The 16,205-nt window shown below is 39.0% G+C and overlaps 1 protein-coding gene across 3 annotated transcripts in view; it reads right to left on the bottom strand.

Moving 5' to 3' along the window:
* Positions 1-388: 388 nt before the first annotated feature.
* The window catches only part of large1 (LARGE xylosyl- and glucuronyltransferase 1), a 150,150-nt gene continuing 134,333 nt past the window's right edge, over positions 389-16,205 (bottom strand). For 2 of the 3 annotated variants that reach the window (XM_008401201.3, XM_081603762.1), the window contains one exon: positions 10,401-15,180. In XM_008401201.3, the coding sequence (XP_008399423.1) occupies positions 14,983-15,180 (198 nt within the window). In that variant the 3' untranslated portion in view covers positions 10,401-14,982. Of the gene's footprint in view, positions 767-10,400; positions 15,181-16,205 lie in introns of those variants that run through there. The other variant, XM_081603765.1, reaches the window with a different exon arrangement.

The following is a 16,205-nucleotide window of genomic DNA, read 5'->3' as shown; positions in this document are numbered from 1 at the left end:
TTATTGGCCGAGTTTAATTGATTATTACTGATTATTGGTTGTTTGCTGTGATGTATTGGTGAACAAACCCCACTCAAACACAAAGATTACACCATATTGTAGCCATGGTAAGACAACAATCAAACTATCAAGATGATTCTTTAAATTTTTACAAAGTAAACTTTCCTAATTAAATCCTAAATGTAATTTTTTTTTCTCAGGTGAATGCATTAAATAAAAGTCAATAACACAGTCATTCTCTATAAATGAATGCTACAGGTTTAGATCTACGGTCTGTGTTACAATTAAACCATTTCTAGCAGGGCCGTGCAGAGGCCACTAAAGGGGCAGGTGCTCAAAAACAAAAAAAGGGCACTTCATTCTAGGACAGAATATTAACAAAGCCACACAGCTTTCAGAGTTTAATAAGCAATGAAAAATTACAAAATTGTGAGATATACAATCAAAGCTAAGGGAAATCTCTATACAGAGCATACAACTATGCATATGTAAGATATTTTATTAGTAATTTCTTTCTGCAGGTCTATTTTGTTATAGGAAAGTATTGCAATATTCAAACCCGCAATTTAGCAAGGTATGTAAATCAGAGCTAGACCACCAGACATATTTTGAATTTACAGAATTACACTATTTAGAATATAAACAAGGGCACAATGCAACCTTTTAGTGGACTGTAATCTATAAACAAAGAGCTGCCTGTTTGCTGCAGTGGAGATGAAGATGGTCTGTTCAGGAAAGCAGAGCTGCATCAAACTTTAACGTGGAACTGGAGAAAAAAGAAAAAAACAAAAGCAAAAATTGAATTGTTAATGCATGTCATCATGAGAAAAGCCTACTGTTTTGCTTAAAAAAAACTTTTTTAAACATTTAAATCACACATTTGTCTCATGAAGTAAATTTTTTTTGCAAAACAAACTTATTTGTGCATCTCAAAGTTTTGCTTGTGATTCTCACATGACGTCGTGGGCAGGGCCCAAAATTGCAACAAAAGATTTCTGATGTGTGAAAATAAGAGTTTATGTTTTGCAAACTTTTATGTTCACAAGACAAAAATTTGCTATTTAATTTTAAAAAGTTTTTTAAACAAAACGATTTATTAAAAAAAAAAGAAATCATTAGAATTCCAAAAGTTTTGATTACAATTTTATTTTACTTAACTGAGGTTAGTTTTTTTACCCCCCCATCGAATAATTGGGAGAAAAAAAATTTAACTGCATGCTCTGCGAACCTTAAATTTACCTTTAAATTCTCTTACAATACATGACATATTTCCCCAGTAACAATTAGGAGTAAATCATTTGTAGGGAGCTCCAAAAATATTATACAGCTCAACTCAACCCAACTTAAAGTTTGGGTTGAGTTTTTTCCCCTTCATTAATGACACACTTTTATTACATACATTATATCTATCATGGTAATTCACGGTGAGTTATTTTTAATTCTAAATTAATATCCTTGTTGGAGTTTTATTTAAGTGTTATTCTCATTCAGATACATTTACGTAACGCTAGAATAAATGCAATGTACATTATGCAGCAAGGAAATTAGAAGATCGGACATATATCCATTATGGAGATGATCAGTTTTGGACGGGCGATGTGCCTCGTATTGCATAAGCGATACTGAAGTGAAGAATGACTGATTTCATTAACGGTACAGGGAAGAAGCTTTTTAGTTATTTTGCTTTGCTGGCAAAGTCGTTAGCTAGCAGCTAATGGCACAACAACAGTCTAATGTCTGTATGATAGAAATACTGAATGGATAGATAAGAACAGTTTCTCCTCACCTGGCTGTCTCCTCCCGCTCACCAGTTCTTCAGAGAAAGGCAGACGCAGAGGCCTGTCAGTGTCTGTTGTATTTCATTACCTCTCTGCTTAAACCGCGACTCCGAGCTGAAGCAGAAACGATACAACGTTTTCCGTCATCCGTCATCACCAAAACCGTTTTTTTTTATTCACCAAAAACTGTTCTGTAATCTGGAACGTTCGCTACGTTGAGTATCTCACTGAGCGAGAGGCAACTGCGTCATGCGTCACGGGCAAAAGGTAACAAGGTAACCGGAGGGCTTACTATGTTGTATAAAAATAATAAATAAATAAATAATAATTTTAGTACATGTTATGTGTCAGAAGAGGGCTTAGAACAGGGGTGCCCAAACTTTTTGTGATCAAGATCTACTTTTTCTCTCACCAGCTGCCTGAGATCTACCTCACGACACAAAGACATAAAAATAGCAAATTAAACTCTATTGACTTATTTTATATGCGAATATACATCAGTTATAGCAGAAATAATAAAGTGACAGAAAACCTAATCCAGTTTCTTCCTCAGTGAGATTCTGACACTGGGAGCAGCTTACTGGTTTCTCAGTCAGAAGCTGGTTGCAAACCTGACGCCAGCAGGTGTCAGTCAGTCATGGTGGATCTGAAATTTGGTTTTTCTCAATATGAGAAACTACAGACTCTCATAGTTTCAATAAAGGGCTCTCTGGAGCCCAATAAAGGTAAAGGTAAATCTTCTGAAGTCGGGATATAATTAATTTAATTTCACATAATTATGGCGGTAGAATTTGTTAAAACTTAATGAAATATATTTGTCCTATTTGATGTTGTGACGTAAGCTCACAAACGAACGAGGTAATTAGTACAAGTTTGTCGTTTATTGAACGTTCAGAAACTACAGCAGATGTAATGAGCCACAGCAAAGGTAAAAAAAGATAAAACAATCCGAAAAGACGATCAACTCAAAATCACTACTACACTCTTTATCCCCCCCCCCCTCTCTCTTTGTCGTTTAAGCACACCCGTTGCCGTGGCAACCACCTGCGCTTAAGCCGAGCAAAGATTATATTCTTCTTCTGAGTTTGTCACCTGCCGAGATCCACTCAAAACCTTTCCGCGATCGACGTATTGAGCACCCCTGGCTTAGAAAATAATAATACAAAAAAATAAAAAATAAAAAAATAAAAATTGACCAAGAGGGCACTTGGGGGCAAGGAGCAAAAAGGGCAGGTGCTCAAGCACCCTCAACTCCCCCCTCTGCACGTGCCTGATTTCTAGGGGCTCCTGAATGTCAGGAGGGCCTTACCAGGACCTTACTGAGTTTTATTTGCCTTGATATCCCAGTCTTACAATTGATCTAGATATCAGAGGTGCTAACATAAAAAAATTATGTAGAGGGAACCCCTTTGAGCTTTTAAGATCTATAAAGCAGTCTGCAGCCAAGTTGCTGTAGAGGTTAAATAGATATTATTAGGGTGTAATTAGTAAAATGGCAGCAAATTTGCTTATTTCATAACTTCATTACCTTTGACCTTCTCTCCGATGGTCTGTTTAACAGCTACAGTCTCAGTTCAACTCAGCCCTCCAGGATTGTCAGCAGCAAAAACAGTAACATTATACAGTGGGGCAAAAAAGTATTTAGTCAGCCACCAATTGTGCAAGTTCTCCAACTTAAAAAGATGAGAGAGGCCTGTAATTTTCATCATAGATATATACCTCACCTATGAGAGACAAAAGGAGAAAAAAAATCCAGAAAATCACATTTTCTGATTTTTAAAGAATTTATTGCCAATATATGGTGGAAAATAAGTATTTGGTCAGCTACAAACAAGCAAGATTTCAGGCTCTCACAGTAGTGTAACTTCTTCTGTAAGAGGCTCCTCTGTCCTCCACTGTATTAATGAACTCGTTATCAGTATAAAACACACCTGTCCACAACCTCAAACAGTCACACTCTAAACTCCACCATGGCCAAAACTAGAGAGCTGTCAAAGGACACCCGAAACAAAATGATAAACCTGCACCTAGCTGGGAATACTGAATCTGCAGTAGGTAAACAGCTTGGTGTAAAGAAATCAACTGTGGGATCAATTATTAGAAAATGGAACACATACAAGACCACTGATAATCTCTCTCGATCTGGGGCTCCACGCAAGATCACACCCCGTGGGGTCAAAATGATCACAAGAACGGTGAGCAAAAATCCAGAACCACATGGGGGAACCTAGTGAATGACCTGCAGAGAGCTGGGACCAAAGTAACAAAGGCTACCATCAGTAACACACTACGCCGCCAGGGACTCAAACCTGCAGTGCCAGACGTGTCCCCCTGCTTAAGCCAGTACATGTCAAGGCCCGTCTCAAGTTTGCTAGAGAGCATTTGGATGATCCAGAAGATGACTGAGAGAATATCATATGGTCATATGAAACCAAAGTAGAACTTTTTGGTCAAAACTCTACTCGTTGTGTTTGGAGGAGAATGAATGCTGAGTTGCATCCAAAGAACACCATGCCTACTGTGAAGCATGGGGGTGAAAACATCATGCTTTAGGGCTGTTTTTCTGCTAAGGGACCAGGAAGACTGATCCGTGTAAAGCAGGGGTGTCAAACTCCAGTCCTGAAGGGTCGCCGTCCTGCAGTTTTTAGATGTGCCACAGGTACAAAACACCTGAATCAAATGGCTTAATTACCTCTGATCCGACTGATCCGTGTAAAGGAAAGAATGAATGGGGCCATGTATCGTCACATTTTGAGTGAAAACTTCCTTCCATCAACAAGGGCATTGAAGGTGAAACGTGGCTGGGTCTTTCAGCAGGACGATGATCCCAAACACATCACCCGGGTAACGAAGGAGTGGCTTCGTAAGAAGCATTTCAAGGTCCTGGAGTGGCCTAGCCAGTTTCCAGATGTCAACCCCATAGAAAATCTGTGGAAGGAGTCGAAAGTCCGTGTTGTCCAGCGACAGCCCCAGAACATCACAGCTCTAGAGAAGATCTGCATGGAGGAATGGGCCAAAATACCACCAACAGTGTGTGAGAACCTTGTTGAAGTATTGAGATGAACTTTTGTTATTGACCAAATACTTATTTTCCACCATATTTTGCAAATAAATTCTTTAAAAATCAGAAAATGTGATTTTCTGGATTTTTTTTCTCCTTTTGTCTCTCATAGTTGAGGTACATCTATGATGAAAATTACAGGCCTCTCTCATCTTTTTAAGTGGGAGAACTTGCACAATTGGTGGCTGACTAAATACTTTTTTGCCCCACTGTACCTGTTGGAGAAAACATACTGCATTTGCTTTGCATTGTCCACATGATGGCAATGATATAGTAGGATCCAATAAAATTAAATTATTGATTAATATGGGTTGTTGCTATGTTGTTGTATGGTGTTTATATCTGTTGGTGGTTCCGACTCAGGCTGCCTGGAGCGAACCACTGGGGCAGAATGATAAAGTTAAAGTTCCAAGTTTTCTCTGTAGCTGAACCATTTCTGTGATTGAAAGAGAGGAGGGTTTCTTCCCGCTATTGCGAGAACAAATACGAAAAATAAATATAAACAGTTTTTCTAACATCAACATCAGGCCTATGTTCTTGCCATAATTTGATAGAGCACGGAAACGCCCCCCTCATCCTCACCATGGACCTGGTGTCTGAACAACATGGAGGCAGAGAAACTGAGTAATTATTAGACTGAGAGCAGCCAGACTGATTTATTTTGCTACATTATTATACTAAATAATAATTACCTAAATACCCTAAGTCACAAGCAGACTTCTTGACACCCAAATTAAAGAAAAATTGAGAAGAAAAAAAAACTCAAAAAGGGCACTAGGGCCATCAAGGATAAAAGAGGCAGGGGCTCAAGCCCCCTCTGCATGTGGCTGGTCAGTTTGAAGACTAAATTGATTTATATTTCGGGTTATTTGTTTAGCTTTCTGACCGTAATGCTAATCCAGGTGAGTGTTGGTGCGCTGTTTTACCTGCTAACTAGCTGCTTTTTTTTCCTGCAGTGAGCCTTGATAAAGCCAAACTATAGCCAGACAGTTTAAGTTTAAAATTTCAATAAAAATATTTTGGTAAACAAACAAAAAGCATAATTTCAACCAAACTTTGGAATGCGCTTCTGAACCAGATGTGCTTCAAAACACTCCAGGATGGCAAGATGCATATAGTTCAGTGTCCATGATATTCAGAAATAATTTTTTTATTGATTGATTTTAGTTGCCTTTGCGGTGTAACATCTATGTCTGCCCAAGTGCACCAGTCAAAGGTGTAATTATAATGAAGGACGGGCTTAAAATTTTTCCATCATTTAAAAAAGGACTGGTCAAATGCGAAAGTATTCCATTAACGCGATCTCTGAGCTGTACAGACATTGCAGAGGACCGAACAGAGAAACAAAGGAAAACAACAGAAAAATAACAGGAAAAAAACTGCTGAGACAGCTAATGTTGAAAACAAAACATCTCACATTTCAATTTTCTGTTTTGAATAAAACTTAGTTCAAAGAATGCGTTTCAAGAAATTCTAAATATAATTACAGTGGGGCAAAAAAGTATTTAGTCAGCCACCAATTGTGCAAGTTCTCCCACTTAAAAAGATGAGAGAGGCCTGTAATTTTCATCATAGATGTACCTCAACTATGAAAATCACAAAATCACATTTTCTGATTTTTAAAGAATTTATTTGCAAAATATGGTGGAAAATAAGTATTTGGTCAATAACAAAAGTTCATCTCAATACTTTGTTATATACCCTTTGTTGGCAATGACAGAGATCAAACATTTTCTGTAAGTCTTCACAAGGTTCTCACACACTGTTGGTGGTATTTTGGCCCATTCCTCCATGCAGATCTTCTCTAGAGCTGTGATGTTCTGGGGCTGTTGCTGGACAACACGGACTTTCAACTCCCTCCACAGATTTTCTATGGGGTTGACATCTGGAGACTGGCTAGGCCACTCCAGGACCTTGAAATAATTCTTACGAAGCCACTCCTTCGTTACCTGGGTGGTGTGTCCTGCTGAAAGACCCAGCCACGTTTCACTAAATACTTTTTTGCCCCACTGTATCTGATATTCCCAAGTCAGTTTTGTAATCTGTATGAACTAATTATTAATTTCCTATGTAATCTTAAATCTGGTTTTAAGTCTAAATATTTTACAACAAGAAGTACAGCACCAACACTAATGGTGGATAGTGTGCTGTTGACTTCGACTCAGGACGATGTGAACCAGTGGGCAGAATACTTTGAAAACCTCCTCAATCCCACCAACATGCCTTAAATTAATGAAATGGAGACTGGGGACCAGGGCTTAAAGTAAAAAACATCCTGAGCCTGAAACTTATAGTGATGATAGAAATTAACTATACCGTTGCTATTGCCACAGTTTAATAAAAAGCGTCTTTAAATAGTGCAAACAATTGCTTCTAACAATACAATTAACAAGCTAAACACTCAAACTTAAATAAGACTTCAGTACATTTCAACTCAAAACAAAATGTAAAATGTCTGTGCCCTAAAGGTTAGCCTTAAAGGCAAAAATCCCTCAACATTAAATAAGAGTCCTTTCAGTCAATGTTTGTGCAAGTAATTTAGAACATGCAACATTACCAACTAAATCAGTGTTTCTCAACCTTTTTTGGGCCAGCAAAGGCCTTTATCCAGGTCCCTCACTGCCCCCCAACAAAGAATTTGTAGGCTACTTTGCACTATTATTTTATTATTAATATTACCATCACTATTGTAGATGTTTTGATTTTTATGCTTGTTTCTGTATTTATCATCAAGATAATTTCCCAGAGAACAAAAAAGACATGGGATTAGAAATTATTTTCACAGGTGTCAACGAAAAATGCAATGAACATTCAAGTTAAAATTTATAGGCCTAAGAGCAGCCAGTCAGAGTGCAAAAAATATTCTTGTTCTTTGCCATTTTCTAGTTATTAAATATTCCACAAAAGGACCAGATAAAAGATGTACAACAATGGCAGTTTAAACTTTGATCTATTTGCAAAACAACTGAGCTCTGCAAAATTAAAACATGGATAGAACTGTAACTACATTAATCATAGCTCTTCTTCTCAGCTCTGTGCTGCCTTCAGGAGAATGGGACATCAGAGTATCAACCATAAAATTTCACCCAGATGGCATTTATTGTGCAAACCAGAGCTTTCAGTGGAAAAACAAAAGTTCCATACCCTTTTAATGCCATACAAATATGAGATGTATTGCATCTTTATATAGACCTGTCTATTGATTTATAGATTAACAGTTTTACTGGACAGAAATTACAAAGAACAAATCTGGTTCTTAATCAAATCCTACTGAGTCAAATTCTAAGTGTCATGGAGTCACTGAACAGCCTCATGACATTAACACTGACATGAAAATTAATATTGAAGAAATAAATATGTCAAATCTAATTAAAAACATAAATAAGTGATAAGTTATTTACCGTTATGGTCTGTAAGATATTTATTCTCAGTACTAGATATGGTCTCAACAAACCCATGACATTTCAACAATATTATTTTACCTTTTATCTGGAAATAGTGTGTTTATTATTGCCATACAGTACTCTGCATTAAGTATTGCTCGAAAGGTCTTGCCATACCAGTTTATTCCTCTGTATTTACTGTGGTTTCTTAGTTTATTCTTGCATTTTGTTCTTAATTCATTTCCATTCAGTTTCCTTTGATTAGTATTGTCCTCTCTTGGTTTATTGCTATGTCCACTTTAGTTTCTTTCCTGTTGCTAGATTTATTTTATCGTTTATTGACGCTCACCATCAGTAATCTTCACTCATCACCTGCTGCGCCGCCTAATCGTCATGTGCTTCACATCATGTATTGATTTTTCACTGTTCAGCGTCGGATTTTCTGTTTTTATGCCATAATTCACATGTAGTTCGTCGCTCCGTTTTATGTCCCGCTTCTCATGTCTCAGAGTTTTGCGCAATATGTGCGCATTTTTTTTCTTTTTAACCCCCTAAAGTGCAGGGCGGTCGGTCGGGGAAAAGGCGGACTGACATAAACCTTTTAAAACAATGGAAACAATTTTGGTATTTTGATTATCGAAATTTAAAAGAGCTGTGTTGTTCTATCGCACCCGTTTCATACCGGACCACTTACAGCACCGGTGTTAACGCTATAAAATGAACGCCCTCTATCTTGGTATCACACATGTAGGGATTTCTTTATTTAAATGGGTTCATTTTTCAGAGGGATACAAAATGAGGGTATCGTGATTTTAGCAATTACATGTTTATAAGATTTTATGTTGTCCTTCCATGGAAGCGGGCAGCATCCAGACAGACAATAAAACACTTTTTAATATAAGTTGCTGCTTTGAAATGATCATATGATCAAATGATCATATATGCCAAAACATATGTACAAAAATCCTCAATAAAGCATAAAATATTTGAAAATCAGGCACCAGATAAAGTGAATCTCAGCAACGGCTTCAGTCGGTGTAACGCTGAACTGATGCGGTGAAGCTACTAGCAGGAGTGGAGCTGCGCCAAAAGCTACAAACACTGAATAGAAGGAGAGCTGCCATTGATAGAGTTGTAGCCAGGCATGATTTAATGTTACGAAATACAGTTTTAGCAAGTTGCTCAAAGTATTGTTGTGATTGTAAGGTGTAAAGTTTACCTTCGACCAAACGCCCCCCAAAGGAATCCCAGTTCCACCAACTTCCCGTCTTGTCCCCTTTCCTCTAGCCATGCCCAGCGCCACTTGTTTTTAATTCCTTTCTCAAGTAAACGTGTTTCTTTACCGGGGTCAGACAAACTCCATCTTCTTTCATATCGCATTTGATTTAACCGCCGAACTGAACGCATGCGCTTCTTTTCTACAAACCGTTTTACAGTCATTGGTTAAGAACACGGGAGCTAGAATTCTGATTGGCAGACATCTTTGTCTATTATCTACAGTTTAGTTGAGGCGAGCCGATTGGTCCAATGCTCGCTTTGCTTGAAAGTCTGGCCCCCAGATGGAGTTCTTAAAGCCCGGAGACTGCAGTTTGGTTGAGGCGGACCGTTTGGTCAATAGCCGGAAATCCGGCCCCCGGCCGGAGCTCTTTAAGCCCTGCTGGGTACTCTTTGTCGGGCTCTCCAATCTCTGGGGAGAGAGAGATTGTGACCCCTCTGTAATTTGAACACACCCTCTGGTCCCCATTTTTGAACAGAGGGACCACCACCCCAGTCTGCAAATCCAGGGACACTTCCCCCAATGTGTGTGTGTGTGCGTGTGTGTGTGTGTGTGTGTGCGTGCGTGTGCGTGTGTGTGTGGATGTACATATACACATGTGTATGTGACCTCACAAATGTGCTTCTGGAGGAATGGTCAAAAATCACCATGAAAACAATTCTAATGTGGACAACCTTCCCAGAAGAATTGGGAAGGCTAGCTGTTCTGGCTCTAACATCATATTGAACCCTATGGATTAGGAATGGGATGTCACTTAAGCTCATATGTGAGTCAAGGCAGGTATGCAAATACTTTTGGCAATTAGTGTATGTATATAGTGGCAATATAGTGTACATACATATGAACATTGTATGTATCTCTCTATGTAGAGAGAGAAAAGTGTATAAATAAAACAGTAGTGGGGTGTTTTATTCTGCTTTTATTCAGGTAACAGCTGAGGTCCAGTCCTACTTTCACAATACAAACTTGCTCAATTCTGCAAAGCAACACAACTTAAACGCAGACATACTGAGCAACAGACACAGCAATCACACACACATCTTGAAACAGTTTTAAAGGAACAAAATGGTACTCTTGTATCATAGGTTCATAGGGAAGAGTGCAGTCACAATAACAGAGGGAGAAAAGCGCAGCCAGCACCCAAAGAGAACCACCACAGTACGTACATGTTGACTCTGCCCTTTAGACTTAGCTGAATTTCCAAATCATAAGTGATTTTCACATATAGTGAAAATCACTTATGTATGAGTGAATCTCCAATAGGAACCTTTAGAAATGTTCTCAGTTAAACATGGAATATTTTTGAAAAAACTAACTTAAAGGACCAGAATGTTTAACTGACAGCTGACTCATTTGGACTATATCTGTTTTCAGAGTTCCAGTATTTTGTACATTCTCCTAAATAAAACTATCCTGCGAATTAGAACTGCCAAAAGTAACTGCTCATTTTGATATCCTTATGAAAAACTCAGAGGATCCAACGCAGAGAGGACTGGTCAGGTTTTACCTGAAACAAGCAAAATGAACTTTAATCATAACAGTTTTCTCTTATATAAATCATGTTTTGAGAATAAAATAACACTCGTTTGTTGGAGAACAAACACTGCTTTCTGAAATACATCATCACATTAACGGCCATTATCAGGCTGCTGGTGTCTCTCTCTCTATATCAGTGGTTCTTAACCTTTTTTGAGGTACCGAACCCCCCAGTTGCCATATGCGCATTCACCGAACCCTTCTTAAGACACTGTTCCCCCCACTTAACACAGGGGGAACAGTGTCTGATAGATCACACACCGTTCCCCGTGTGTCAGAAAGTCTAAAGTCTGCAGAGTTACACGCTTGCTTATGTTAACTGTACTTTTAAAAGGTTTCACCTTAAAAGGGTAATGGGCGGTGCTTCTTTACTTTCTATTCTGGTTTTCCCTCAATGACTTTCCAGAAAGCTGACTTTTTCATCTTGAAAATAAAATGAAATGAGGATGGGAGGGAGAGACGATCACTCATGAAATGTCTCTAGCATTTATTACAGAGAATTAAACTCTAAGAGAAGGGCTGCACAGTGGTGCAGCTGATAGCACTGTTGCCTTATAGCTAGAAGGTGCTGGGTTCGATTCCTGGCCTGGGCTCTTTCTGCATGGAGTTTGCATGTTCTCCCTGTGCCTGCATGAGTTCTCTCAAAGTACTCCAGCTTCATTCCACAGTCCAAAAACATGACTGTCACGTTAACTGACTGTCAGGTGTGAGTGTTTGCATGCATGGTGGTTTGTCCAGTTTTGCCCTTCGATGGAGTGCAACCTGTCCAGGGTGTACCCCGCGTCTCGTCCGAAATGTCTCACTGGACACATCCAGCACCCCTCCCAACTCCACTAGGGACAAGGGTGTAAGAACATGGATGGAAGGATGAAAACCATGGTACAATGGAACACCTCCTATTCAGTTTTTGAGGATTCACCTATTTGCAGATTTTCCAATTCCAAAATTTGCTGATTTCTTCATAGAGTGCATATCTAAAATATACAAAAGAAACTGTAGTTTGAGAAATTCATATACCTAAATGCAATGCCACTTAAACTAATGATATAGTTCATTAAATATACATTTTAGTGGGGGTCTCAAGTATTTGTTTTCAGCAATTCGTAGGTGGATCCCTGACCCCCATGAATACAGAGTTCACTATCATGAGGCCTGTAACTCAGGCGTGAACCACTGTATACCATGTCAATTGTTATGAAAGAGGCTCTAGATAAGTGTGATGGATCGAGTGGATTTATTACATAAAATCATTTAACCTCTTTATAATCTTCTAAAATTGTGCACTGACCATACTCTAAAGGTCAAATGTGATAAATCTTCCAGAAATCCAGTTCTACTGCTGTGCTAAAGTTCCAGTTATTTGTGTCTAAGTTATAACCATGAATTAAAAAGCTGGACACTGTACAAATTTATTCTGATTTTCACTTCTCCCTGTAGCAGAAACCAGGGGTATATATGATTTAAAAAACAAAAAAACACTGTAGCGAAGAACCTTCCACTTTTTGAAAATTTTTAAAAATAAAATTCCAAATCCACATCTCAGTTAGTTGAAATGAGACCATGATTATTATTACTTTAATGCAAGCAGGAAAAAAATACAACATGTTTTGGCTCATATTTCATGTTGGTTCAGCTTCAGCATTCAGCTGAGCAGCTAGCCTGGCCTGGGTAAAAACTAGAGGTGTGCCGATCGATCGGTCACCGATCATAATCAGGCCGATTTTCGTGAAAAAGTGCATGATCGGCAATCATTGGCTCTTGTTGCCGATACCGATTACCTGCATCTCATTTCGCAGCCTGCCTGTGCAGCTGGTCTCCTCTTTCCTTTACATTGCGCAAACGCGCAGCAACAAATCCTAAGCGATGTTGAACTATAACGCACTGAGTGAATGGGGACGTTTGCGTGTTGCGGCGGAAAATTGAAGCACGTGGGGTGCAGCACGTCAAAATGCATCTCCACAACGTAGCTAATACGACATAAAAACAATGGCATACTTGACGGAGTTTGGCTACATCGAGGCTCACTGCAGTAGCAAAGACGGAGGATCAGATAGCAGGTAAAGCAGCGCACAGCTACAAACACTCACCCGGATTATTAGCATGACGGTCAGAAAGCTAAACAAATAACCTGCAAAATTATTTAAGTCTTCGAGCTGCGATGTAAGACGCTGGTTCTGTTCTCGCTGTTGAACCGCTGCTACGCGCTACAGGTAGTAATATTTCACAAACGGAGCGCCGCTTCTGCTCCACCTGGTAGTGACTCTCACACCGAACCTCTGCTTAAAGCATCTAACTTTAAAAAATACATTTTACATACATATTAAAACTTTCGCTGTCCTAACATGAGACAGATAATCTCTAAAAAAATTATTGATCTCCTCCCTGCTCTGCATAATTACTCTGCTCAGTCAGAAACAGCCACTCAGAACTAGCAGTAATCAGCTAGCCGCCATGCTATCAGGAAGTTTTCATTCAGTAACTCAGGATTGTTTATTGTAATGGAACCTGTATTTGCCTTTGAATGCTAAATTTTATACTTGAATTTTTTTGGCAATGTTGAGAGGTTTTATTTTGGCTCTTTGCATTATTTAGTCTCTTCAGAGCCTTCATATGTTATCAGTCTGTTAAAGATAGTATTACCGATAGCAGTAGAGTTTGCACAATGCCTGTTTTGTTTAGTTTTCTTCTTGGAAAAAGTTCTTATAAATAAGTTTTTGTCTAAATTAAGGTGAATTCATGGTTCCTTTTTCCACATAATGTAACTGGTAGTGTTTATGATAAAAAATAATAACAATTATGTGATCGGTATCGGTGATCGGCCCTCATGGGTGATCGGTATCGGCGGGAAAAAACCTGATCGGCACATCTCTAGTAAAAACCAATTTCTTCTATTATACAGAGGGTCTGGGCTCTTGGCTGTTGAGAAATGATTGCTTCCTGGAGGAGTGGACTGTACTAAGGTTTTAAATTTCATCCAATCGCTAACGTTTGTGTATGTAATGCTCTCAGTTTGACACCAAGAAGCTAACCGGAAACTGCCGACAACAGCCATTGACCACTGTGAAGAGAGACGTGCCGATCCAAATGATTCGGCTGTTAATGTTCATTCAGTATTTGAAATTGTGGCCAATAACGGCCTTCTTCACTTCCTCTGCTGCCATTGCTAAAACTACAATTATAAAACATCACTGAAAATCGGCATTATTGATTTTGTGGTGGACTTCTTCTGTTCGACTCTAGTCAAAAATCGACCAGGTTCAAGTCAAGGGGAGCAAGACTAGACTGTGCTGGAAGTGAGAACTTTTTTGAGCAGAAATGCACAGGAACCAGTCTAGTTAAAACCATAAAACGGCCATCTTTATGAGGTCAGTTTATAATGGTGGCGCCTCACAGCATGGTGAAGAGAAGAAAACACTAATCTCTGATTCAAAATGAGAGAGAGAAAAAAAAACAGAGATTTCTGATCAATTGGGACATATTTCCTGCTTTGCTTCATCTGGCCTTCTATCAGTTAAACTGTGGTGGTTTCTTCAGCTACTCTCCTTCTGAGGCTCTTTCCTAAGCTCTGTCCTGAAGGAAAGATACACACACTCACAATATCATTTTACAGCCACAAAATTTGTCAATGGTCTTACAAATGTGATAAGACATTAATTCTCTCCTCTTCTTTCCGAGTGCATGATGGACTGCACAGTTGGCCCACACAGTCTCTCACCACAAAAGAGCTATTATCAGTACAATCCTCAATCATCACTTCTACTCACACAGAATGATACAATATGATGTCAATGTTGCTCAGGCTAAAATCTTCTTTTAAAGTCTCAGGTTCTGAAGTCTTACAAAATCTAAAGGGCCCAATTCAAGTAATTCAAATGTGTGTTTAACTTTCCTACTCCATGAACATTTTGAGTAGTTCTGCTCCAGAGGACTTTGAGCCTAGAGTGCTGACTAGCTGTTATTTTCAGCTGTCATGTACTTAAGAGCAGCAAAGCCAAAACGACGAGACATGTTCTGCTGAAACTCCTCCTTCAGGGTCTTAAGGCAGACCCGGTACTGCTTATTGGAGCGAAACTTTGTGATGTCGAAGCTGGGAGCATGGGGCATATGGATCATATATGCATTTGGCAGGACCACAAACTCGTACTCCTGGAGAGAGAGAGAGAAAAAACACTACAGTAACTGTAAATATCACTGGCAAAACCTGGTTGAGTCAAAACATTTCAGAATGAAATGGTACATCAACTGAAGAAAACACTTAAATTCTTGAGAGGTTTATTGGATATAAGCAGGGGTGAAAGCAGGCGGGTACGATAGGGTAATGCGTACCCCTAAAAGATTTAGCGGGGGTAAGCAGTACCTGCAAGAGAGAGGAGCAGCTGTCAGCTGTAGAAAAATCAATGGGTTCACTGTGCAGCCGTGAGTGATTAGTTTTCCAAGAACAATATAAAACACGACTTAATCAGTTAATAAATAACTTTTTTCCCATTTTATATTGTTTCTGAACTGTTCGTGCTGAACTAGAGCAGGGGTGCAATACATCGATAGCGGAAGGTTTTGAGTCGATCTCGGCATTTGGAGACAAACTGAACGCAGCCAGGACGCTGAGACCAGAACGTCCTCTGACACGCTTAAAACGTTCGTAACGTTATTAAAGAACAAAAAAAATCAACAAAACGTGTTCAAATTAATGACCCAACAACAATAATAATCTCAGTGATTATTGTTTCAACAAGGTGTTGCGCAATTCTGTGCCTTTCGCTTCCATTACCAAAATAACTAGCAGAGCAGAAGTTTAAAATCAACTTATCAACCACCGCTGTGTTCAGGGGAGCGCTTATTAATATTGCAAAATTACGGTGGCCGATAGGTGCAAACGCGCAGCAAACAGAGAAACGCAAACAAAAAAGACTACAACCACAAATAAAATGCAGCAAACAAAAAGACATACAAACAAAAAACGAGACGCAAACAAAAAGCGAATGCAGCAAACAAAAACAGATGCAAACAGAAAGTGATGAAAACGGAAGTGCTCCAGGCCACTAGGGGGAGTCTAACAAAAAACAGCTGTATCCGAATTTAGGCTCTGCATCCTTTAAAGCGGGTGTTCAGAAAAGCACCAATGGCGACAAAAGTTTTGCTGTAGTACACTTAAAATTACACAAAATATTGCT

This window comes from Poecilia reticulata, chromosome 23 (assembly GCF_904066995.2).
Source record: "Poecilia reticulata chromosome 23, P_reticulata-male-v2, whole genome shotgun sequence".
Taxonomy (NCBI): domain Eukaryota; kingdom Metazoa; phylum Chordata; class Actinopteri; order Cyprinodontiformes; family Poeciliidae; genus Poecilia; species Poecilia reticulata.
The sequence above is the reverse complement of the archived record's forward strand: the minus strand, read 5'-3'. Positions and strand labels throughout refer to the sequence as shown.